Genomic DNA, 25,494 nt, shown 5'->3' on the forward strand with positions numbered 1-25,494 from the left:
TTTTAGATATTTATGTCAATATCTATTCAAAGTTGGATGTTTACAGAGCTGCAGCTCCGCTTACGGCCATTTAAAAAGCAGTAAAAAAGCTGAAATGTTCAAAATGTTTCAGATTGAGCACAGTGGAGTGTAACTGTTTCAAACATAATCCATGCTATAAACCCTTTGTGTGCCAAATGGTGACAAGATTGGGTTTTGATATTAAACAGTTTTGTCTGGATTATATTTTGTCGTCGTTCCACATGTACATGCTACTTGTGTCTGGGTGTGGCATGGGGTGTGGTTGTGAAAAGTATTTGGACCCCATGAAAAAACTGCTTGGGTACCTTTTGTAGTTCTTCTACATTCTTATAAAGAGGACAGGCTAGTAACTCTGTCATTGTCCTGAGTCTACAAACAGGTTTAAATTCTCTCTCCCCATAGTACATTTTTGTGAAAAAGAATTTCCCTTTGGGGACTATAGGGACTAAAGGCTTTGACATAAGTCTTCAGGTTGACACGGCCAGCCAGGTCTGACCAGTTTTTCACAAACCTGACCAATTGACCAACCAGCTGGGTCATACCACAATGAAGCTGACGAGCAGCATCATCCTGTTTTAATTATTGCCGTAAGGACATATTACGAAACTTATGCTTTTTATCAACATGTGCAATCTGCTTTACATACGGGTCAAGTCTGCACGCTTGCACAGAATCATGTTTGACAGGTTCAGTTTGCACTTCACTGTTTGATTCACAACCACTTTAAGAAATTGATTTAATCAAGGTCCTGCTTTCTGTATTTTTTCTAAAAATAAAAATAAAAATAGACTTTAAAAGTTCTTAATGCAAAGAAAGATACAAGGCACAAAGAAGTTGGAAATAATTGAAGGAACACATTTGAGTTCAAAGATTAAGAACTTTTTTTTAATGTTTTCAGTACTTTTGCAGTGATGAGAACAGAATGAACTAAGCCTAAATGTTGCAACCAAACATTGGCCAATTTTATAGTTTTGAGGGTAGGTTGGTTTGGTTATTCATGTAGAGAACATGGAGTTTATTTTTTATTTTTGTGTGAAGAATTTGTTGTTGGTTTTGATTTTTAAGTGTTATTTATTTCAACAATACCACCAAAAGATTTCAAATGATTTATTCTCATGTGCAGAAATACAAAAAAGTGCAATATTTGGTGCAGTCAATTAGTGTAACTGTATCTTATACCAGAAGCTAGTAGCATAGACAATGTGCACATTGTGAAAAAACTGTTTGCTTTAGAGAATACTAAAGAAGAGCAATGTCTCTGTGAACTGATTATTTTGTAGAGATATGTTGATCTGTTAAACAATTGTTTGAGTGTAAGGGAATCAAAATAAATTGGTTGGTATGCTGGGCAGTCAGAAATGTGCAACTATTTTTAAAATAACTGTCCCTGCAAGTCCCTGGTTGACAAGATAGTTATTCTCTCTACAAATACATGTATGTGTTTATTGAGGGATGAGCGCACTCACACACATTGATACGAGTAAAGCATGGGTAAGGGGGGCCCATTGTCTGGATGTTTTCAGGGGCCCAGCCATTTGTGTGGGCAGGCCTTCCAAATAGACTTTGGGTTATTCTTCGTAGAACTCTCCAGTTCAGTTAATTTTTACCGAGACTGGATCACAAGGAATTTACTACGTCGGTCTCATGATGGGAAAGGACATATTACGAAACTTACATTTCTTATCAACATGTGCAATCTGCTTTACATACGGGTCAAGTCTGCACGTTTGCACAGAATCATGTTTGACAGGTTCAGTTTGCACTTCACTGTTTGATTCACAACCACTTTAAGAAATGGATTGAATGAGTTACTTCACAAAACACTTTTATTTTGAAATAATGCATTGATTTTGAACCCCCTTCCTGGATCAGTTGGGCAAGCATTGAGTATTTGAAGGTAGAATAATGTAAGTGGAATTGAACAGAAAATGAATTGAACAGGACAATATTGTATTGGGAAACCTGGTAAAATACACACACACACACACACACACACACACACACACACACACACAGACACACACAGACAGCGAAACACACAGGCACACATACACATGCATACACACAGACACCCACCAGGTTGCAGAGAGAGGGAGAAGTGAGTCTGATAGGAGTGATTCAGTCTTCAGTGAGACAGCAGCTAGGGTGATTTTAGATAACAAAACGTATTATTTTATTATATTACAGGGACATTAAAGGTCACATATAATGCTTCAAAATTGTAAGCCCTATATGAGCGTTTGTTCTAAATTTAGACAAAACGTCTCATGAGTTAGAATAGTTTCCCTCACACTGTATGAAGAAGGCTTTCCGTTTTGTGATATTATGTATTGTATGCCGTATCATAGTTGGTTAAGCTCCCTGAATTATCTGTCATTTTGCTAGCTTGATTGTTATTATGAACAAGCTTAAAGCTGGGGTATATGATTTCTGATTGGTCAAAGTTAACATGAGCTGTACACTTTGACCAATCAGAGCGAGGCTCCGATTCTCTGCCCTTATTGGCTGTTGGGACTGTCCATTCACTTTGGCACAACTTTGTTGTGTAGAGCGTGTCGGGGAGGGACCAAAGAGAACAAGTGGAGCGGTTGAGGTATTTGGATTTGAATCACTATCCCAACTGCCATTTTCTCCCCAAATCCTCCACCCCAGCTTTAAGCCAGCTCTTTACTGTGCAGGGTGTAACTAATGGCTGAACTGTGTTTTTCGTTGTTTTAGAATGTGCTTAAAAGCTGGCTATGAGAGCTTACTCTATTTACTCTGTTATCGCCAGGTACACATATTGTAATTTTGTTTTATATACTGTTAAACCTAACATTGTTGCAATTTCAATATACCATCCCATGTGAATGGCCAGTGCTACGGAGCTAGCTGTAAGAGCTTACACTTGCCAGAATGATAAATGGCCGGGTGGTGCCAAATTGTGACGGCGGGTAGGTATCTTCCTCTAATCACACAACACACACAACTGCAACAGAGACAATAGACACAGATACAAACAGCTAACATGGAATGCTGTATGAACTTCATCAACCCACACAATCAAAAGGGCCACAGACCTCAAGGAGGATTCTATGATATCTGATTTGCTGCTGTTGAGAAATGTGTCCCCATTCCTGTCAGCTCATCCACTCATAATAGAGCGCATATGAAAAACCCCAGGCTGTATCTCACACAGCTAACGTGCATACTAACGATGTGGTTTTATACCCTGGTCCCGGTCTCTTTTTTTTAAAGGAGGCAGTAAAGTGTGGTTTGTGGCTGTCTGCTGCTGGGACTACTTAATGCCATACAGCAGGCACCAAGGCATCAGAGCAGCCTGTTTCCCCAGGTTATGTTCCATCCAGTACCCTCATTTTTTCTTCTTCTTGGAATTAGCAACAGAGGCAGAGATCTTCATTTGCTAACAATAGTTTCCTATTGGAGATTGCTTCTTAATATAGAGTTTATGTCAAGATCATAAGAAGAGTAAAAACAACACGTTGGATATCTAGATTTCTTCACGTTTGAAGCAGCTCCAATCCATACTGATGTTATATTTACCATGGTTCACAGGACCAGTGCAATGTCAAAATGGTCGCCAAAAAGTGACAACAGAGAGTTATTGTCAACTATGCTGTTCTTCTCAGCTTTACGGAGCATTTAATCATCTTTCAGCCAAAAAGGAAATAAAAGGAAAAAGAAATCAAAGAACACACTAAAATACTGCAGACAGGGAAATGAGCGCGTAGCCAGTGAACATAGTTTAGCACTTAGCAGCTAGAGTCAGACTAGTGAAAATTTGACTTATCTTCATGGGGTGTTAAGATCATAGATAGTATAATAAAGATAGATACACAACTCCAAGTGAATGCTATTGTTGCTCTGTGTCTGCAACACATGGGAAATTGTTTGCTAACATGCTAGCACATCAAATTTATAAGGTGATAATATGTCAGTGTTGTGTTCACAAATTGTTGTCGCTGCCCTCAAGTGGCAATTTATTGAACATGTTAAAATAACACAAACACAAACTAAAATGTATAAGCAATAAAAAAAAATAAACAGGATCCTCTACAACAAATTAGTAACTCAAATAATGCAGTTCATGCTCCTATCCCCTCTTGTTTTACTTATGGTAAATAACTAATTCAATTTGCATCCATCAGTGTCCAAGCTCAAGATATTGTTACAAAGCAATATACAGTAGATGTATAAATATAATTATTATTGATTTATCTACGGTTAATCCGATCATCTAATATCAGATTGCAGGATTTGTGGGTATCGGAGTTTTTTAATTCTGTACCACATAGATGTATCCATGATGTTTGACTTCATCTAATACTAAATCCAGGTTTCCCCTCAACTACTACCATCACTCCTTTTTTTTCCCTTCTTGTTTTCATCTTCTCCCAGAAGCGATTGAAATTCCAGAAGCTTCACCTCCCCTCCCTGAACCTTTCTCTTCCTCTTTCTCCTCCCACTCTCTTCCCCTCTCCCTGCCTCTCTCCCCCCTTTCCTTCCTCATCTATCTGGCCTCTCTCACTTCACTTGAGTTAGGTGTGCTGTTAAGTCCAGTAGAGTTTGTTTTTGTGTTGCTTTTCTCTCCTCTCAAGATGTCCTGGACTCAGGTCTTTGCGTTGTCTTTGCTCACCACCCTCCTCATCCTCACCTGTGAGTATCTTCTTTTTGGGTTATCACTCAGGGGAGATAGCAGTACAATTTTGAAGGTAAAATGCACTAACTTGTGCAGTCACCCTGTTATATGGAAAAGAATAACTTGAAAATATGGTAGTATTTTGCTTTGTCAAACAAGACCTTAGAATTGTTTGGGGGTATCCAAGTTTGAATCTGTTAATGAGTTCATTAGTAAATTCCACATTTATTTTAAAATGTCAGTGTAATAGTAATATTACACATACTAGGTGTCAATGTAAATCGATTTGTAAAAAGTTTTTGTAAAATTTGTAAAAGCCAATTTGTAAAATAAATTGTGATATTGAGCCAAGGATTTTTTTTTTTTAATTTAGAGAGATACACAAAAGGTCAAATTTTGTCAAAAGAAGTACTCTCCAGAGGACAGCTGAGATTTTTTAAATTCTCCATTATGATATATGTGTCCAGAGAACAGCTCTGTCCCAGACCAATCAGTGAACCACTGGGCGTGGTAATGATGACTGGGCGCCCCATATTTGAATTGTGCATTGCCGGTCCACAGAGAGTACAGTTAAAATAGCTTAGATAGCTTTACGATTTATAGTAACTATGTAAACATATATGGTAACAGATCATTTAAATCAGTTTAAATTTGCCACATTGATAATTTGTAAAGGGACAATTTTGGCACGTGCAGCCTTCCGTATTCTTGTGCCCATACCGCTTATGTTTCTGTATTCTGCATTTTCAGCCTAAATGTCCTTTGCAGACTCGTCTTTGAGACATGATTACTTTCTGTAAACTGAAGCAATCTTGTAAAAAAAATGTTGGCATAGTATAAAACACTGGAAAAATTTAAAAAATATATTCTGAAGATGATAATCCAGTTCTATTCCATAGATAGAATCAAGTTTTCAGTCCATCTTTATGCTAAACCGAAAAGGCCATTTACATTCAGTTTCTGAATGGTGCACATTCACAAATCTGACTCTGGACGTACTGTATATTGACATAGAATTTTGCAAAGTTAACATGCATTAGCTTCTACTATTTTATATACAACATTAGCCTCAGTCATACACAAGCTATAGTGTGAATAAAGGGCCAATATAATCTCTCCTTTTCCTCATAATGTAGTTTCTAGTGTGATTGACGGTGCAGCGGTTCAGGACGACTCAAAAGCAGGCCATCCTAAAGGTAAAACACCTGTTCAACTTTACTTGAAGTATTTGGCATAACCTTGGCTCCACATGTCCTCCTTACATGACCCTCCCTTCCTTAACTCTCCTCTTTCAGGGGCAGCACGGCCAGTGTTCGTGCCCAAGTCCGACGCCTCCACTGTCTTCAAGCGCCGCAGCCGTCGCTCCACCAGATACTATGAGGTCCTAGGTAAGCTCTTCCGTATCTGTTCAGTGTGCTAATTTATTGGAAACAGTATAACCAGCTGCAGTTATCTGCCCAGAAGAAATAGTTGTAAAGCTTTCTAGTGAAGGGTTGTCCGTCATCTCGCTGGCAGGAAAACCAGCTCTGGATCATGAGCAAAGTGGTCGGTCTGAGGTTTGAAGATAGGGTAGTGGTGGCGGTGGTAAATGTATTTATACTTAGGGTTATGTATGGCTGAGTGGTAGTGATGGGGCCGATCATATCCAATATCGGTATAGGGGTCCGAACCATCCGATAAGGCTGCGATCTACTTATCGGATCTCCGATTTTTTAGAATTTCAATAATTTTTTACTATGAAAGAAATTACAATGTTAAGACCATAGCTATGTGATATAGCACACATTAATATCATTTTGCCATTCAAAGGTTCAGTTCTGATGTTCTTCTGCTTGTTGCTCTTTTCAATAAGAATGGCTGTGCTGCTTGAGCCTTCCTAACTTTACACATAACATCACCACCTACAAGGAACTGTATTAGAATTATGATATCGGACAGTATCGGTATCGGCCGATATCCAAAAACCCAGATATCGGAATCGTATCGGAACTAAATATAGTGGATCGGTGCATCTCTACTGAGTGGTTGATGCGGCCACACTGTAGACAAATGGCATGTTTGGCTTCCCGTAGTGGACTGTTTGTGTGTGGGTGTTGATTTATTGGTGTGTTGGCTAGTTGGACTCTGAAGATGATATGGTTTGAGGTTTTGACTGCAAGCTGTGTGAGAGAGAGAGAGAGAGAGAGAGAGAGACAGAGAGAGAAATGGAAACTCAAGCAGGTGTTGTGCTATACAGTAGCAGCACACACACACACACACACACACACACACACACACACACACACACACACACACACACACACACACACACACACACACACACGCTTCTGCAAGCTGGAAGCTGCAGAAGGAGTCACAGGGTAGTATGGAGCAGACTCTCCCTCCCTCAGTTTCTCGTTACAATAAGCTCATTCTTCCCCTGCCAGCATCAATGCGATACACAATGCCAGCACACCTCAAACCAATTGAACACACGCACACACACATACACGCTTATGAGAGGTGTTTCCGGATAACCCTGCAAACACAGGAACTTCTCACAAAATAACTTTTCAGAAACTTAAAAAAGTATAAAAAAGTATAAAAGTATAAAAATAAAACTACTTGCCAAAATATAGCAGCTTTTTTTTTTTTTTTTTATAAGTAAAGTATTCAAAACCCATCAGAGAAGTCCGTGTGACCCCCTGAGCAAACCTCCAGAGATACTATGTTGATGGTCATTTCACCTTACCCACCCATCGGAGCACCAAACGGGGCCTTGGCTCTGGTCAAACAGGCTCACATTCTTGGAATAAGAATATGAAATACTTAGAAAAAGCTTGCATAATGTCCCCTGCCAGCTCGGTTCATGAGAACTTGAGGGGGCAGCTGTGTGACTACTGCCAGAAAAGTGATGCACTGCTTAGGCCTGAATGCAATGCTCTGGGGCTCTATGCTTACAAATGCACATATTAGGCTATTATTGTTTGAGTTCCAACCTCCTACCCAATTACCTTTTATATATAATCTTTAAACCCGATTTAGACAGCATTTATTGAGGGGAAAAAGAGAAATTTCCTTCTCTATGCATTTCTCCATTAATCAAAAGACGTCACACAAATCAAATATAATGCAATATTTCCAGCAGATGTTGAATGATTGCATAACCAAATGTGGTTTTAGTGCAGTTGTTTTTATTGCTATGTTTGTCTTTTCCAATCTTCTTATTATTTCCCATATATACCTTTTAATTTAAGTTTTATTCTGAGGTCAAGGTTAGGAACATCAAAATACACTATATTAAACATTGCTTGTTTTGGAGTTCACACAATCTTCTTATTAGAGTAAGACTCATGCTTTCACTTCTATGCTCAATAATAAACAGTCAGACAGACAGACAAATAGTTTATTCGTCCCTTAAGGTAAATTATGTTGTTGCAGTAGCAGATAATAATGGTAGGGGTCTTCATGTTAATGAGCTAATACAAAACACAGTAGGGGAAGGATTTACTGCAGGGGTCACCAAATTTTGCAATTCCTCCTAGATATGCGAACAGTGCTGTATAGCCTACACATATACAATGTTTAACTTACTTATTTCTTCCCTCTCTCCACAGCCGAGCAGAGGGTGAAGCAGTCCGTGACCGAGCGATGGAGGGAGTACAACGAGGAGCAGCAGGATGAGCACGCACAGTACGTCAAGGAGGAGCATGATGGTGAGACCTGGATGAAGCTGCTTCCACTAACATGTGAAATCATTTCATCATTCAATCATTTATTCTATCAAATTAAAGGTTCAGTAAGCGGAATGGTCAGTTTAGCTAACTTCCTGTCAGTTACTGCAGTTAGCGGTCCCCTCCCTCTTCCCTACGTCACCACATTAATGCAATGCGGTCTTCAAGCAGCGAGTTATCTAGCATCATCTCAGATCCATAAGTGTGATAAAACATGATAAAAACCATCAAAACAGACATTGGGAAGGATTTTTACCTGCTCCGCCATTGTAGGCGCATACACATTCACCCATCTGTCGCTCTGCACGTGCACCGGCACTGAGACGGGTGTTGGTTTGTAGCGTTCTCTCTTCTGATTGGATACCAGTTTCGGGATCGCCGAAAAGTTTATTTGCCGATTACATGCAGAGCGAGTGACTGAGAGATCGGCTTTATGAAACGCACACACAATATAAGTGATCACTGTACGAATAAAGAGCGATTTAACACTTATATTAACATAAATAAATCGCTTACTTCACCTTTAATCCACAGCCATCAAAATGCTTGAATGGCAAAATGGCAGACGAATCAAAGATGAAGAAAGTCTCAAAATAGTTTTGTTCCGAAAAAAAAAAATAGAGACTTGGTATCAGAACGCACAAGCTAATTTAGCAACTTTGTGCCACGTTGTGAGGGCAAACCTTCATTTATCCTTGCGTAAAACCGGAGATTTAACTTTAATTTCGGTCTCCCAGAGAGCTTTCGATGGAGAGAAACACATAAGACAGGGTTCTAGTTTGGTTCTTTGGTGAACTTCTTGGCACCCACCAATCTGCGTATACCACAGTAGAGCGCCTCAGACTCCACACCAAATCAAAGTGTCTATTTTGTGGTGGACCCCAAGCTGACAATCTTCCCAGCTGGTTGTCAGTCTGGTGTGATATAGTGGCTGTGGTAGTTTCTAAACTAAGAACTGCTTATCATAAAGATGTGACTGGGTTTTTTTTTTATATGTAAGATAAGCAGTGTTCTGGGTGGCTTGGTTCAATGAGATGTACTGGGAATACAACCAGGTCACCCAACACACTCAGTTTTGGAAGAAATTGGCTTATTGGTCATATATCATACGCACACACACATGGATCTCAAAACTCTTGTGTCTGGATTGTGAGCTCTTTTTGCTACATTCACTGTATTTTAGTAGACGGGGAAAAAAATAAATGCCTCCTGATACTCTGAATTTAAAGCATTATTCCAAGTAAAGATGGTTACCCCAGTTCAAGTCATAGGCCTACCAAATAAATGGAAATGTTACCTTTTTTATCGTGTATACTGTATATTTGTAGCATGTCATTAACAAATTAAACCTGACATAAGAAAACTGTATTTAGTAGATGAATTGATTAAATGAGGGTTACATTTATGTAGGTGTTACTACCAGGGCTGGTTGCTTTGCTGCCCCTTTGCTAACGGTAGTTTAAGTACTACCACTAACATGAATGAAAATGGGTATTTTGGGTACAATTGGTTTTAAATACATAAGCATTTAACTGCAATAAAACAAAAGGACATATGCTAACACATAATGGAGTTGATACGGTGAATGTTGTAAGCAAACAAAATAAAGAAACCTTGACCTTGGAACAGTTGCTTATTTAGAATCCAGCAGACAGGCAGCATCGTTAGCTTTCATTTGGAGTCTTGTTCTCAGGCCCTCTGACAAATATTCAATCTCTTTTTAATTTTTTTTTTCTCGTCCTGCCGACTTGCTAAATGCTCCGCTATCTACTAGCTAGTCTTTCATTTTCTTTGGCTGTTAACCCCTGTCTGATGTAGTAGCTAAAAACCCTTAAGGGAGTGGTTTTGAGTGGGAAAACCAAGACAATTAGCTAAAAAAAAAGAAAAACGCTATCATTTCCCCAGCTGGCTAATCATCCTCACTCTTAGAATCAAACTGTTACGTAATGTTACTGTAATGTAAAAAATATTGATCCTAGCCACTTCAATTACATTTGTTGTCCACAGAGCAAAATGAGAGAACGAGGGAGGTGAACGAGCAGTACAGAGAGTATCACTACGATGGCTTCAAACCTCAATACTACTGGTTCCATTGAGCGTACCCAGGGAGCCACAGCAGTCATTGGAGCAGTGCTAACACCAACATCAGCTTAACCCTGTGTTCCCTACTGTCATCTAGAAGATAGGGGGCTTTCTTTTATTTTCATTTGAATATTTTATATGCAAAATGTACCTCGATATCCAACTGTAAAATGCAATAAAAAGTGCAGTGTTTGTATTGTGAGCTACACTTTATCATATTAAATGGAGGTTATATGTTTGCATGCCTGTATTTACTGCTCTTTTTTTTACATGTACATACAAGCTATACAATGTCCTTTCTGTCAGGCTGAGGCATTAACAGCAATAAATCAACCTTTTACATTAACAATCTGACGTGTTTCGCCAAGGGGAGATTGTATTCTTTATTTTTGGCAAAGAAACTTGACTAGGCTTTAGGTGAAAATGAGGAAAATAAAGATGATTTATTTTTTCTGAGTCCCAGACCACTGATGTGTTTTGACTGAGGCAAGGAGAAGCACCATCTGGTATTTAGAGCACTTAAAAAACGGAGTGGAATAATTTGGGGACCCGAGGTGAACTGCAGAATTCATCAGGCTGAAATGGATTCCACATTCCAGAGTGGATATATAACACTCAAACTGGGCAGAGGAGAGACAGAGGAGATGAAGAGATGGAAAAAAAAAGGGAGTAGCATCGGGATAACTAGGGACAAATTTACAGCTCAAATATGATGTGGCGTGACAATCTGTACATTCTAATCGCACAGATCTCACACACAAAAGATTGATCTCCATATTGTGAGTACACCTCAGACCTTTCCTGTGTGGATTGGCACGCAGACTTGAGTGAGCTCCACCTGGCCTTGGTTGTCATCACGCCAACATATGGAGTGTGTTAAAAGATCTTTGTGTCCTCCTGACACAGGAGACAGGTAGCCTGGAAATCCAGACCCACATCTAGAACGATATAGGGTCTGGCCACGATCCATATACATTCCCAACTTGAGGGGCGGCACCTACACGTGCATTTCAAATACCACTGCACCGATTTGGATAGCACTACGACCAATCAGAGCAATGAACAAGGTGACGTATTAAGCCCCGTCCCTTTAGCGAACAGCGGGGTTAACTCTTTTATAATAGGTCCATGGGTTAAATTAAACCTTTTCCGGGGTCAGTCGGCAAAACAGAAAATTCTTCTTTCTTGCTAATGAAAGATATAGTGCCATCTTCCTTATCGTTAAGTGTCGAGGCCAAAGCCGTTTCAAACTCAAACAACGGATCCGCAGCCATCTTTGTTGTTTACCATCACAGCTTCGACAGCGCATGCCCAGCAATGTCGTCATCCGGTTATGTCCGCCCCAGAGCACCATACATAGGGCTCTGGCCCACCCATATCAGACTGTACGTTTTGATTGGTAAGTCCGAATTTAATGACATAGTTAATGAGCTTCAATGGATCGTGTCCAGACCAACAGGCTGAGCAAATTTAAATTTGCCAGCGGCAGGTCTGGATAACCAGGATAGGAGACAGGTTCACTCCTTATGAATCAAATATCCTACTGATAAAGAAATATGAAGTATTTGAATATGAATAGGAGAGTCCTCTTAAAGGCAGTGATATAATAATTAACTTTTTATAGAATAAAGAACTGCTGTTTAGTACTTTTCTCGCAAAAGCTGGCTGCCACATCTTTATACCTCATGGGAATCCTACATTTCCCAAGGTCCCTTTCAACAACCCAAAAAAAATCACATCCATTCAAGCAGGAAATTACTTAAAAGTCATCTTAGTCCCATGGATTCTCTGAGTAATTTTTTTTCTGTATGTTTTATATAAATGTTTCCCAACCATGCAACTGAATGAGTATTATATGATTCCATAAATCCAGACCTGCAAAATCAGTGTGCTCAGCTTCACAACACTACAGTAGTATAGTTGAATGGAATAATACATCTGACATTTTGAAATGTTGCAAATTATTACTTTAATCGGCTCATTTCCAGACATTCAAATCTCCATAATCAATAAAAATACATCAAACTTTACAAAAACATAATTCATAAAAATGTGAAAACATTGCTAAAAGACTTAAATTATAAAAATAAAAACGCACATTGGTCCCTATATAAAATGCTTAGTGCGCTCACTTGCTGTTGAGGAACTTTCCATGCTCCTCTCCGCGAGTCAGCAGGAGCTCTCCACCGATCTTTGGTCCAGTTTTCTCCTAAAATCAATTGAAAAGAGAGATTAAAGATTATCTCTGTTTTCTTTCACAACAAAACAAATATATATTCCTTTATTTTCAAATGAATCTATATGAGCCAGAGAGAGAGAGACATTACCTTCAGCATGCCGTCACGCTCCCATTTAAACAGACCACAGTTACTGAAAGAGGTCAAAAACAACATTCAGTAATGATGTATGGGGTATGTCCACGATCAAAAGGGAACAGCTGGAAAAGTACTGTACGTTACCTGCAGTGTGTTTTGGGCAGCCTGTCTAGAGCGATGGCTCTCTGTCCACATTGACATTTGAAGAAGCGCTTCATGGCGTCGTGCCAATGCAGGTCATGCTTCTGCTCCACACAGCGATCTGCCGGCTTGAAGTATGTGTAGCTACACTGGAAGCAAGGGATCATGGGAAATACAGGCTTACAATACAGGCTTTATAGATACAGGCTTATTTTCTCTTTATCTAGCTGAGAGATAGTCAAGTCATTTATGATCACGAGGAAGAAACATTATGTAAAAAAAAAAACAATTTTAGGTTTGTTTATTAACACGGTATATGGCAAATGTATTCACATATATGACAGGCATAGGTGTGTGTTTATCTTAGTACCTTTTTACAGGTAACAGCCCGACATTTCATCTCTCTGATGCCCTTCATCTTCTCCTCCATCTGTTCCTTCTTCACCAGAGGGTCAAAGTAGCGCTCCTGCATTTGGTACTCGGCCTGAGAGAGGAGATATTCAAATACACACAACATTTTTTTAGATATGCATCTGGATATAGGGAAAACAATTAAATGGACTTCATGTCTATGTACAATGGCTTAACATAAAATGGGCTCAGAAAAACCAGTCTTAGCAGATGCAATGTAGTAAAGAGTCATACCGCCTGTAGTACAAGGTTGTGGCGAGATTTGGCGTTGAGGATCTTTTGAAACTCTTCCGACTGGATGTAGTCCAGTTGCTCTCTCTTCTTCTTCTGGGCCGGTTCCTCTTCCTCCGTACCCGACGATCCAGCTGCACACGAAGCAAAAGGTTCAGGATATGTATTAGACGACTTAACTCACTACAGTTACTTTCAAAAATACATTTATGTTACTGAATTAGTTTTTTTCTTAAATTGCGGTGCACAGAGCTGTAAGAAACACAGTAGAGATAAGAATTTGGCAAGCGGCTTTCAGAACACAACAGACAGATAGGTAACTGAATGGTCGACTCTACTGCATTGCAACCACGGTATATTGCTGTGGTTGCCAAACGGATTATTTATACACTGGTACGTTGTTAAAAAAAAAAAGTAAGACTTCACTATTAAGAAATAAAGTAAGTAAATCAACGGCAGACAATACCAAAAATATACATTTTAAAAAGTGAAATCAAAAAGAAAGACCAGGAGTGAGTGCATGCGTGTGTGTGTGTGTGTGCGCGTGTGTACCCTTGGGTGAGGTCAGACTCTTCTCCACCCTGGCGTTGATGTCGGTGCCGTTGCTTCTCTTCCTCTTCACAGCGTTGGGGTCTTCCTTCTGGAGCCCCGCCCCTTTGACCCTCAGTCTCTTCAGAGCAGCCAGCTTGGCCCCTGATAGGCTGAGAGCGCTGGGGGCGGGAGCAGGAGGCGGGCTGTTCTCAAAGAAGAGGATGTCATCGCCCTCAGAGAAGCCTCGGCCCAGGGTAGGGGCGTGGGGGGTGGCAGGGCTTCCAGTGGCCTTGGGGGCCTCTGAAGCTGCTTTAGGGGACATGAGGCCGCCCCTGGATGGTAAGGTGGAGGCTCCAGGTTTGGGCCCGGCTGTGCTCTGTAGAACCCTCTTCTGGATCTCATCCGCTCTGCGCCGCCGGCTCTCCAGCATCTCCCTCTGCCTCTGTTTCTGCTGCTTCAGCAGGTCAGAGGCTGTGATGGACTGAACCACAGCTCCAGAGGCATCTTTGGTCACTGCGGAATGATGAGTGGTTAATGGAGAACACCATAGTGGCTTAAATATGTTGTGTTGTTCTTCAAACTTGAGAAAATGAAGGACACAATGACAGGAAATAATAATACGTTACTACAAATGGCAGCCTTTTAAAAAAAGGACTAATTTCTTTTCGTTTTTAAAATGTGATAAGATATGAGGAACATCAGCATTGCAGGAATGAATTCACAGCTCCTTCATTGGACATTGTTTTTGGATTCAAATGAACTTCTTATGTTCTTTAGCATCTATTTGGTCTCAGATCGTTGATATACTGCCTCCTCTTCCTACTGGAACAGAGCGCTATGGGAACAAGACTGAAGATACTTTATTGTCATTGTATGAACACAATTAGATTATGTTGGTGGAAATCTGTGCAGCAGCAATAGATGTAAAAATAATAATTGAAAAACATATAATTAATAACAGTTCAAGTATAAAAAGATAAAAGTTAAAAACAAGGACAAACAACACAAAATATGAGTAATTGGCATTGCACATGGTGTCCATATGGACCATTGTTGTTTTGGAAGAAGAATCTAAAGGAATCTATCCAGATTCATACAGTCATCTGGGAGAAATTTATTTTTACTGTCCCTTGTACTGGAAATGTCCTGAGCCAATGGATGGATATGATTGATTCACCATGTCTCAATTCAAATAAATGGTGATTTGAAAAAGGAGACCTTCAAACTGGTCACTGCTATACTGTGAATGTTATATGTCTTTCAATCAAATGTGGGATGGGCCACAAGACATCAGTACACTTAAATAATTTTAAGGCTGCATTTCAATCACCATACTTCCATGCCATTTAGTATGGTAGAAAAAGATTTAGGAACATCCGGTCCTGATTTTTAGTATGGAAATCACATTGACCGAGCTTCAAAGTGAAAACAACCAGCAATGCAACGGATATATAAGCAAGACATTTGTGTTATTGTTAAGTTATGATGAAATAAATAAGTAAAAGTATGTCCCAATTGTATGCCTCGTTCATACTAACTACATGATTTTTATGATCCGCTGTAGTGTGTAGAACAGTAAAAAGTATGCGATTTGGAACGCAGGCTCAGTATTGATTCGCTCATTCTTAGCTGTAGAAGTCAAAGCCATCAGATACATTTCTAAGTGTTGTACCTGTTTGGCTGCCCTGTATCAAATGCTTCTTCAGCTGCAGTGCTCCGGGCGTGGGCACCGACAACAGACTCTTAAAGTCCTTTGAGCAACCGGAGACTTCACCAGACTCCAAGCCTGTAGAGAGGACACAAACACACACATACAGAAGATCAAAATAAACTAACTAAAAAGTATTTTGGTATTTGGCATTTTGGGATTGTAGACAAGACTTTTTTTATAAGCTGTTAAAGCCTGAAACCTTTAGACATGGATGAGAGGGTTGACAGCATGTCTTGAGGTTTCTATGTGTGAGAGAGAGGATCAGTCCTTACCCAGCCTCTTGACGTGCTGAGCAGAGCCTTTGATAAACAGCTTGTCCAGAGTCTTCTGGACCGGTTTGTTGGCTTTGGACCCGGTCCTGCAACAAAACACATCTGTTAGTGGCAATGTCAGACAGCTAGCATTCTGCCCCATTCCTACGCAGTTGTTCCTGGCTTTGGAAGTTGTAATTAGGCTCACACACATTCACACTAAAAGTGTGGATATAATTGAAGTCTAAGGACAGGGTCGTGGTTGGACCGGGGTGTGACCTCAGAATGTATTGTTGTCTGCTAAAGAGTGTCTGGAATGCAATCAGTAGGAGATGAGGTGAAGGACAACACAGGCTTTCATTATTACCTCATTAAATATGAATTGTTTTAGATAATGTGTATTATAAAAGGTACAGTGTGTAATATCTGAGTATGTAGCAGCATCTAGTGGTGAATTTAAAGAAGCTACTGTGGCCTTCAAGGACAAGAAGCTAGTCACTAAAGATGGCATCATCCACCACCTCAAGTCTTTCCACAATGTCAAGTGATGAGGTGAAGATGTATTTAGTTATTTATTCTATAGTACAATTAAAACATACTTATGATTATTATATTATATATATATACAGTCAAGTGCGAAAGTTTGTGAACCCCTTGAACATTTTGGAATTTTATTTATTGTAACCATCATTAATTCATTTTTATCAATACCAGTATTTTTTATATGAAATAACAGATGTTTGTTTATCAATTCAACATTTTTCTTTTCCAGAAATCAATTGTTAAAACAGATAAAACAAATTATTTGACGAATGTTGTATGTGCAAAAGTTTGTGAACCCTGAGCTGCATTGCTTAAATGGAGCAGGTAAACACAATCAGATGGGCCAAATTGAGTCATGAAATGGACCAATGTAGTGAGAGATCTTTAGGGAAGAAATTGGGCGGCACTAGATACAACAGAGATAAAACCAGGTCAGTTTAGGCTCACCAAAGTGAACCCATACAGGTCAGACATGCTAAAAGGGGAAACAATCTCAGAGGATCTCAGGAATAGAGTTGTGATGCTGCACATTTGTCTGGGGACAGCTATAAATTATTTTAAAAAAAGTTTGAGCTCCATCGGTCCACCGTGAGGCAAATCATCTACAAATGAAGAGCTTTAAGAGTGACTGAACATCTGCCTAGAAGTGGACTTCCTTCAAAAATATCCACAAGCGCCACAAGATAAGTGATTTTTCAGTTAAAAGCCAACCCAAACATTACATCTGGTGATTTGCAGACCTCTCTTGCAGCATCTGGGACAGATGTGCATGGTTCCACAATAAGAAGAAAACTCAGTCAACATGGCTTTCATGGGATGGTTGCTGAAGAAGCCTCTGCTCTCAAAAAAGAACAAAACTGCTTGTCACAACTTTGCCAGAGAGCACCTGGAGATACCTGAAGTCTTATTCTGTGGACAGATTAGTCAAAAATTGAACTGTTTGGTCATAACCAAAACCGCCATGTTTGGGCAAAAACGCAATTCTGCCTACCACCTAGAGAACCTTCTCCCAAGTGAATAATGGTGGTTTCAAATTGTCTGCAAATCTCCAGGTGTAATGTTTGGGTTGGCTTTTACCTGAAAAATCACTTTTCTTGTGGCGCTTGAGGATATTTTTGAAGGAAGTCCACTTCTAGGCAGATGTTAAGTCACTCTTAAAGCTCTCCATTTGTAGATGATTTGCCTCACGGTGGACCGATTGAGCTCAAATTTTTTTTTATGAATTTATAACTGTCCCCAGACAAATGTGTAACATCAAAACTCTATTCCTGAGATCCTCTGAGATTTGTTTCCCTTTTAGCATGTCTGACCTGTATGGGTTCACTTTGGTGAGCCTAAACTGACCTGGTTTTATCTCTGTTTTATCTAGTGCCGCCCAATTTCTTTCCTAAAGATCTCTCATTACATTGGTCTATTTCATCAACCAATTTGGCCAACCTGATTGTGTTTACCTTGCTCGATTTAAGCAATGCAGCTCAGGGTTCACAAACTTTTGCACATACAACATTCGTCAAATAATTTGTTTTATCTGTTTTAACAATTGATTTCTGGAAAATAAAAATGTTGAATTGATAAACAAACATCTGTTATTTCATATAAAAAATACTGGTATTGATAAAAATGAATTAATAATGGTTAAAATAAATAAAATTCCAAAAGGCTCAAGGGGTTCACAAACTTTCGCACTTGACTGTATATATATATATATATATATATATATATATATATATATATATATATATATATTCCATTTCTACTAAGTCTGTTCCTAAAAAAACGCCAATACATTCTACACACTGCATCTTTAAAGGGATTTGTAGGAAGCATTTCAAAAGGACCACATGACTCACAGTGAGGAGGCGCATGCGGCTGAGGACACTCCGCCGTAGTAGAATCCGTCCTGACACAGTCTGTCTCTCAGCCCGCTGCCGCCTTTCCCCTTGATCTTGTTGGGAGCTTTACCAGAGAACGCTGACTGCAGCTCCGCTCTCTTGGAGCTCATCTGCTTATACTGGGCCTTGACGTGATACTGGCAGAACTGGCAATCGAACTGTCAACCAACAAAACACATGGAAACAAGTCAGTGGACTGAAAGAGATGATAGAATACTGAGGAGAATATGTATAGGAAAGTAATAGGTTGAGGTTGAAGGAGCCACCATGTTGACGATCTGGGAGCAGGGATCCCCGTTCTTCTTGGCGGCCTTACAGGTGCTGTAGTCCTGAGCTTCACCCAGCAGCAACACCTTCTGAGGGTGGTCCACCGTCAGGCTCAACTGCACAGCAGCAACACAAGGGAAGAGGATTCATTGAAATACCTTGTCCTATAGGCTGGGACTAATGCCATACCTTGATTTATATTTGTTTGACAGATTTATAAATGTGTTGACATTGTTATTCATCTCAGTCACAAATAATCAATTCATTGATCACTTGATGGACAGAAAATAATCAACTCTTTTGATGAGTGAGTTTCAGTCATTTTTAAAAGCAAAAGAGGCAAACTGATTCAGTTGCCACACCTTCTGCAGTATGGGTTCTTTTATTTGCTTCCGTGTTTTATATAATTGTGGATATGAATATCTTTTGGTTTAAGACTGCATGACGGATGAAACATACTTGGTAAATAAGTCACACTGGGCCCTATCAGACAAAACGATCAATCACTGAACAAAGAAATTAATCAGCAGATGAATCAATGATTTAAATAAGCGTTTGTGGCAGACTTGCACTAACTTACACTTAAACATTTAAGAATTTAAAAAGGGAGCTGCTGCTGGTTGAAATATAATAATGCTTTCAGAGAAAGCAGAACAAGTGGTGGAAGGACAGCAATGGGACAAGAAGCACAAACAGTGTCAGTGAAGCTACTAACATTCATCATTAAAAGAGAACTCCAGCCAGTTAGCATTGAAATCCTAATACAAAGTAAGAATAACAATCGGCGTTTAAACTTAAAATTAATTCTTAAGTCTATGCAGTTTTCTTCCTTGACAAAAGCTGGTGTCTATATTACCCAAAATGCAACTAGTGCTCCCCCTGGAGGCACAAAAGGCTTAATACAATTTGCACACATGCAGCAGTACTCCCCAACAGCCTTCTATGTGTAAAATAAAATGAAAAGTCCAGTTTGTCTTGAAATGTGTCCAATTCACCTTAAATGTCTGACAGCCAAAACAAACCTCCAGGTTACTTTCAAAGGCAATGTGAAAAGCAACTACCAAAAGCTTGACAGTAGGGGTAACAGTTTCACCCTACAAAAATACAATCACCGAATCTGACCGCAGATCAGCATGATGTAATTCATTAGTGGAAGGCTATGATGAGAGGCTATGAACTCAAAGTGTCCTACGTGGGGGTGGTGTGTGTGTGTGTGTGTGTGTGTGTGTGTGTGTGTGTGTGTGTGTGTGTGTGTGTGTGTGTGCAGTTGGGAGCCGTTTCTGCTTTTTCTCACCACATTCCTCTCTCTACATCTCGGTTGCCCACACTGGAGACCTTACTGGTTATTTTCACACCAGACACCACCAGTCTGCGTTTTCTGTTTTAACTGGCCGAGGCCTCAGTTTGCCAAAGCAGTCGGACAAAACCAAGTCAGTAAAACCTAAATACACAATGATTGCACTGAGAGTGACACGCAATGACCCTCTGACACAGTTTGCCTTTTACCAGACATTCTTCTATTTGCTCTACTATCATACTTGCAAATCAAATTCCAGCATCTTTAATGACATTTAATTCAGGTTCCGACAGATAGTAAGTACACTGTATTAAGTTCAGACGGTCCACTCACCCCGTCATATCCCTCTTTCTGCTTCATGGGGTTGGGGTTGAGCAGGCCCATGACGGTGCCCGGCTCAGTCTTCCAGTGCTCTTTGTGGACGTCCCCGAACAGCAGCAGAGACACAAACACCTCCAGGTTGTGGAGGTCGTTCAGCTTCCAGATGCTGAAGGTTTTGCCCTGAAGAGAGAGAGAGGCGCAAAGTCAACCACGTTGGATGGATTGAAGTCAACACTGAATCCCCATCACTCTTGATTTACCACCAAAATATAGTGTAAACTACTTGTAACTACATAGTGGTATTGAGTTATTGGGAGGTGTGTGTGCCCATAGACCTACACTGCTGCTGCTCTGTGGCGTGGCCTTGTTGACCAGCACACCAAAGGTCACCCAGTCACTGTCCTCCAGCTTCTCCCGGGCCAGACGCTCTGGGACCTGGGACAGCTTGATCAGACGCCGGTCGGCCATCTTGCGGTCCATCTCGCAGGAGGAAACACGGGGTTTTCTGAAACGGACAAGAAGCCTTAATTGTGACTTTCTACTGTTTATTATTACTATTAGGGCTGCACAATATCGGCAGTTACGATATCACTTGCGATAACTGAACAAATACTTAAATGTACAGTATTAATGTCTCTTTTCTGCTCTGTGGTCACTACCAACATAGACCGTAAGACATTGAGTAGCCTATGCAGACACTGAAAAAGGTAAATGCATTATTTCCATTTCAACATCATCACGTATACCATCATGATATCAACATTTGCGATATCGATACACTTTTCGCTTAGTGCCTTTACCTGAGCCGCAGACCTGAGTATTTCTCCACAGCCACATCTTTGGGCAGAGGAGGAAGAGGAGAAGGTTTAGGCTTCACCCCTGCTGAGGGTCTGCTCTGGGAGGCCGGAGGGGAACGCACAGGGTTGGGCTGACTGCTGCTGCTCTCTACAGGCTGGAAGGTGCCGCCCAGCTTTATCTCCACCAGGGGCCCTCTGTCTTCTGATGGGAAAGAAAACACCATGATTTCTAGTGACAAAAAAATACTTTTTCTTCAGTAATTCTGGGTTTGTGTTAGTAAATGGATGGTGTGTGAGGATGACTTTCACCTGGTGATGTGCTGGGCTTGGTCTGGTGAGCCGTTCTTGGTTTGCGTTTGAAGGATTCTGCGTTGTTCAGCTGGTCCAAAAAGTCACCTGACTCCTGGAGCTTCACACTTCCTGCTTTGGCTGGCGTGGCTGAAGATGTGGCTGCATCCAGAAGACAAGGACAAGTGTTATGGATCATAAGAATTGGATAATCGCTGTTAGATAGTTTGTTGTTTGTGTTGAACAGTGTTTTTCAGTTTAATGTTGTTAATAATTGTGTTTCTTTTTCAACACAGCAGTTCTTGGTTCTAGGGGTGAGAAGCCATTTTCTTTAGTGACCGCTTTCTCTTGTTTTTTTTGCTGCGGAGTTCTTTCTCTATTCATTACTGTAATTTATATGTGTTGAATAAAATATCAAGAGGTACCTCAGGATTTGTCAGTCAGTGTGGCTGGTGGTGGACAATCCAATCTTTACCTGCTTGTGTCTTGGTCTTCTGTGTGGAGGTAGGCTGTCTGTTGGGGGTCTTGGGTTTGGGTCCAGCAGAGCTCACTGAGGTCTTGACTGGAGGGGAAGATGACGTGGATGACTTCTGGCTCGCCATCAGCTGCTGCTGCAGACGCTGCATCTGCTCCTGCATGCGCTTCAGCTCATCTGAGAGAGAGAGAGAGAGAGAGAGAGAGAGAGAGAGAGAGAGAGAGAGAGAGAGAGAGAGAGAGAGAGAGAGAGACATGAAGTTCCACTGGTGAACAAGCAACATTTAATGGCGGGGTCAGCGATTCTGGAAAAATGCTTGTTGTCAAAATTCAGTGAATATCTCCTCACGATCGACTACCTGTCCCTACTAAGCATGCTCTGAAAAAAATATGGCCTTCATACACAGCCTAGGCTCTGTAAATGGGTATATAAACAAAGGGGCTAGGACCAACCCACCATAGCTTACAACGATGCTAGCAATATAGGCTAAGCTCCTGATCGGCTTAATATACTTTGGCTTTGATAAGTATTTGGCTTCAACACCTTTATTTTTTTAGGCTTATGGTACAGCCTAAAAAACAGCTACAGTACTACCAAAAAGTAAAAACACATGTTACCTGTATTTTCCAAAGCCATAACTCTGAGCCTATATCGATAGCATTGTCGCTAGCTACGGTGAGTTGAACCGGGCCACTTTGTTTACATAACACGTTTACAAAGCCTAGGCTGTGTATTAAAAACCTGTCACACAGTACTGACAGGTAGCGGATCGTGAGGAGACATTCACTGATTTTGACAAAAAGTGATTCTGCCAACAAGCGTTCTTAAGAATCGACCACCTTTAACTAAACTAAATGACATTACACAGGAACACACCTTGTAAATCCTCCTGGGACCGGTCCAGAATCTCGACGGCTTGACTTTCCTTTCCCGCGGTGGTGTCCTTCCCTTCAGTTTCAATGTCATCCACATCTCCAAAGAGTTCCAACACAGTGTCAGCCTCCACCTCTGGCCCTCCCTCCTCCTCTATGCCCTCCTTGTACTCTTCCTTCTCCCCATCACTGTCATCATCAAACAGGGCGTCTAAGTCATCTGCCTGCTGCTCCCGGCTGGTTCCTGCTTCCTCTGCTACTCCCTCGCTCTCAGCCAGCAGCGCAGTCAAAATATCCAGGTCGTCCTCACCTGCACAGAGAAGAGATACACACCCAATGATGTCTTGACCCTTTTATTAGAGAGCGATGTACTTCAATGTGTTTTAAATCTCATGGTACTTACTGTCCATTTTTGAGAGGTTTAACAGAGAGGCTGATTCCAGAAGCTCTGGTGACCTACAAGAAAGAAGAATCTTTAATAATAATGATGTACACATTTGGAACTGCTTAGAATAAATTAATCTATAGTTGACCTGGCTGTGAATAACAACGTGCACAGTTGAATGACTTTTTATCAGAACAATGTTTTCTTTTACATCCTAAATAGTTTGTGTCCTGTAACAACATTAGAGTAGACTCACAGTTGTATTAAAATTTGTTTCCAGTTTGATAGTATTCAACTGGGCACGTCTGTGTTATGTTTAACACACTCCACTGCATAATGTTGTAATGCTATCGATTGGCACCAATAACTGTATTAACTGTTCTCTATGCAGGCGAATATTCCATTCTCCCAGAATTACACTACATGACGACACTGTACAGAACAATATAACGCTATAATATATTGACAGTAGACGTTAAAGTCCTGCCTAAATCTGTTTAGTAACATTACATTACCAGTAAAAGCACTCTCTCCCTCACTGTCAGGAGTTGGCTTTGTGACCACACTGGTTCAATGTGTTTGTATGAGCACATTTCACACAATGGCAAACATCATATCATGGACAGTAAGCAACAAACCAACTGTCTGTTTGTACTTCCTATCACTCAAAACAGTGTCTTTCTGGTCAGAGCAAAAACTAAAACACTCTGCAACTGTGCAGGCACAACATATGCCTGCAACATATGCTGGAAATGTATGTTCAATGTATTTAAAAGACATGGGTAAAGTAATTAGATGCAAATTCAGCCGCAGGCCGTATCCCATTTAAACTGTCCGTTTTTAAATGTAACATGGTTAAAAGTTAACTGATACATGTCATCAATTAGGGGTATAAACACTATTTGCTTATACTGTACATATCATAATGAAACGTTAATCAAATATTCCTCTATCTTGTATGTATGTATGTCTGTACTCAAAGGTAACACGACAGAAAACTCACCTCGGCTTGTGGTGTCAGAGCTTTGTGTCCTTTAACAGCTTTAATTCAACTTAAACGGTTTTTTTTTCAACTACGTACAACCTGACAATGTAATACGTTTCTTCTAATAAGGAGCCCCGAGCACAATTATGTAAATGTTAAGGGTTAAATTGGATTTAAATGCCACTTTATAGGCCAACTTTGTCTATTTTACAAGCCGCACTCAGAGCGAGGGAGAAAATCAGAAAATCTAAACTGGCGCTAAACGAAGGACCCAGTTGTGTTGTCAAAATTGTGCCAGGTGCCCAACGATCTGCCTAATTAAAAACAATAGGTTTCTATTTCGTAAAGCGATCTTTAAACTAAATTCTAAGGACTGGACTCATCATTTTCCAGGATAAAATATGTTAAGAAACCATTATTTTCTTCTGGAAGATTTTGTTGCAATATTTGTCCATGGGTAACTCAGGAGCCTATGTGGTTTGTTTATAATCGGATCCAAGGCGGAGCGAAAATATCCCTTTCAAAATAATTGTCAAATAAATGTTATGAATAATTATTAAGGAAAACATAACTGAATAAAAGGGTCACGGTTACTGTGGGGAGTTTCCTCTCATTTGCTTTTCAATTTGTGACGGAGTATCCCACGTGCCACAGACACCCACTCTATAAAATATGTAAGGCTACATTTATTTTGAAACCCTTCAAAAGCTAACATTGTGGACAAAGAATGCGTACAGTAAGATGCGTAAGTGTTTACTGTTCTATTTGAAAATATTGTGTGTGCAAAGTATCATAGACACTATGAATATACATACTATTCTTTTTTTTTTTTACTTTTATTTTAGTGGTTTTATAGTTTTTTACATATGGACAAAAAAAACAGAATAAGTAAACACATACAGTATACACAACACCCAGCCCCCTCTCCCCTCCCCCTCCCCCCTCCCTCACATAAACAGACAAGCAATACAGAAAAAAAGTGAAATAAATAACTAAGACAAAATGAGCTATAAATACACAAGAAACAAAACAAAACAAAGCTAAAACTAAAACAAAACTGGGGCAAACTTCACACCTTTTGGTTCCCTATGTGCCGCAGCACTGGGCCCCATATAGCGGGGAATTTATGGGGGTGGCCTGAGAGCTCATGTCTTAGCCTTTCCACATGTAGAATGCCCACTAGTTCCCTCAGCCAGGAATCGAACTGGGGGGGCCAAGTCGGACTTCCACAGCCTCAGGATACATCTTTTAGCAATAACCATGCCATAAACCATGATTATGCGTGCATTGTGGTCCAATTTTTCCAGGGCTGTGGAATGTCCGAAC

The 25,494-nt window shown here is 40.3% G+C and overlaps 2 protein-coding genes across 2 annotated transcripts; one reads left to right on the top strand and one right to left on the bottom strand.

Moving 5' to 3' along the window:
* The first annotated feature begins 4,538 nt into the window (after positions 1-4,538).
* On the top strand, positions 4,539-10,912 carry ucmaa (upper zone of growth plate and cartilage matrix associated a). Its single transcript, XM_080051246.1, has 5 exons — positions 4,539-4,677; positions 5,797-5,856; positions 5,956-6,048; positions 8,257-8,355; positions 10,381-10,912. Exons 1-5 carry the CDS (start codon positions 4,620-4,622, stop codon positions 10,467-10,469), a joined length of 399 nt encoding a protein of 132 aa, XP_079907372.1. The 5' UTR covers positions 4,539-4,619; the 3' UTR covers positions 10,470-10,912.
* A 1,615-nt stretch (positions 10,913-12,527) lies between these two features.
* On the bottom strand, positions 12,528-24,285 carry mcm10 (minichromosome maintenance 10 replication initiation factor). The gene is made up of 18 exons (XM_080051319.1): positions 24,187-24,285; positions 23,202-23,254; positions 22,803-23,108; positions 21,927-22,103; positions 21,473-21,613; positions 21,167-21,365; positions 20,706-20,871; positions 20,379-20,546; positions 18,748-18,864; positions 18,440-18,639; positions 16,068-16,153; positions 15,757-15,870; positions 14,106-14,597; positions 13,557-13,687; positions 13,282-13,395; positions 12,915-13,060; positions 12,783-12,825; positions 12,528-12,664 (listed from the first exon to the last, which is right to left on the bottom strand). The coding sequence occupies exons 2-18, from the start codon at positions 23,206-23,208 to the stop codon at positions 12,584-12,586; spliced, it is 2,688 nt and encodes an 895-aa protein (XP_079907445.1). The 5' UTR covers positions 23,209-23,254; positions 24,187-24,285; the 3' UTR covers positions 12,528-12,583.
* Between the last annotated feature and the right edge of the window lie 1,209 nt (positions 24,286-25,494).

The sequence above is a fragment of the Ammodytes marinus genome (assembly GCF_949987685.1).
Source record: "Ammodytes marinus genome assembly, chromosome: 22".
Classification (NCBI taxonomy): domain Eukaryota; kingdom Metazoa; phylum Chordata; class Actinopteri; order Uranoscopiformes; family Ammodytidae; genus Ammodytes; species Ammodytes marinus.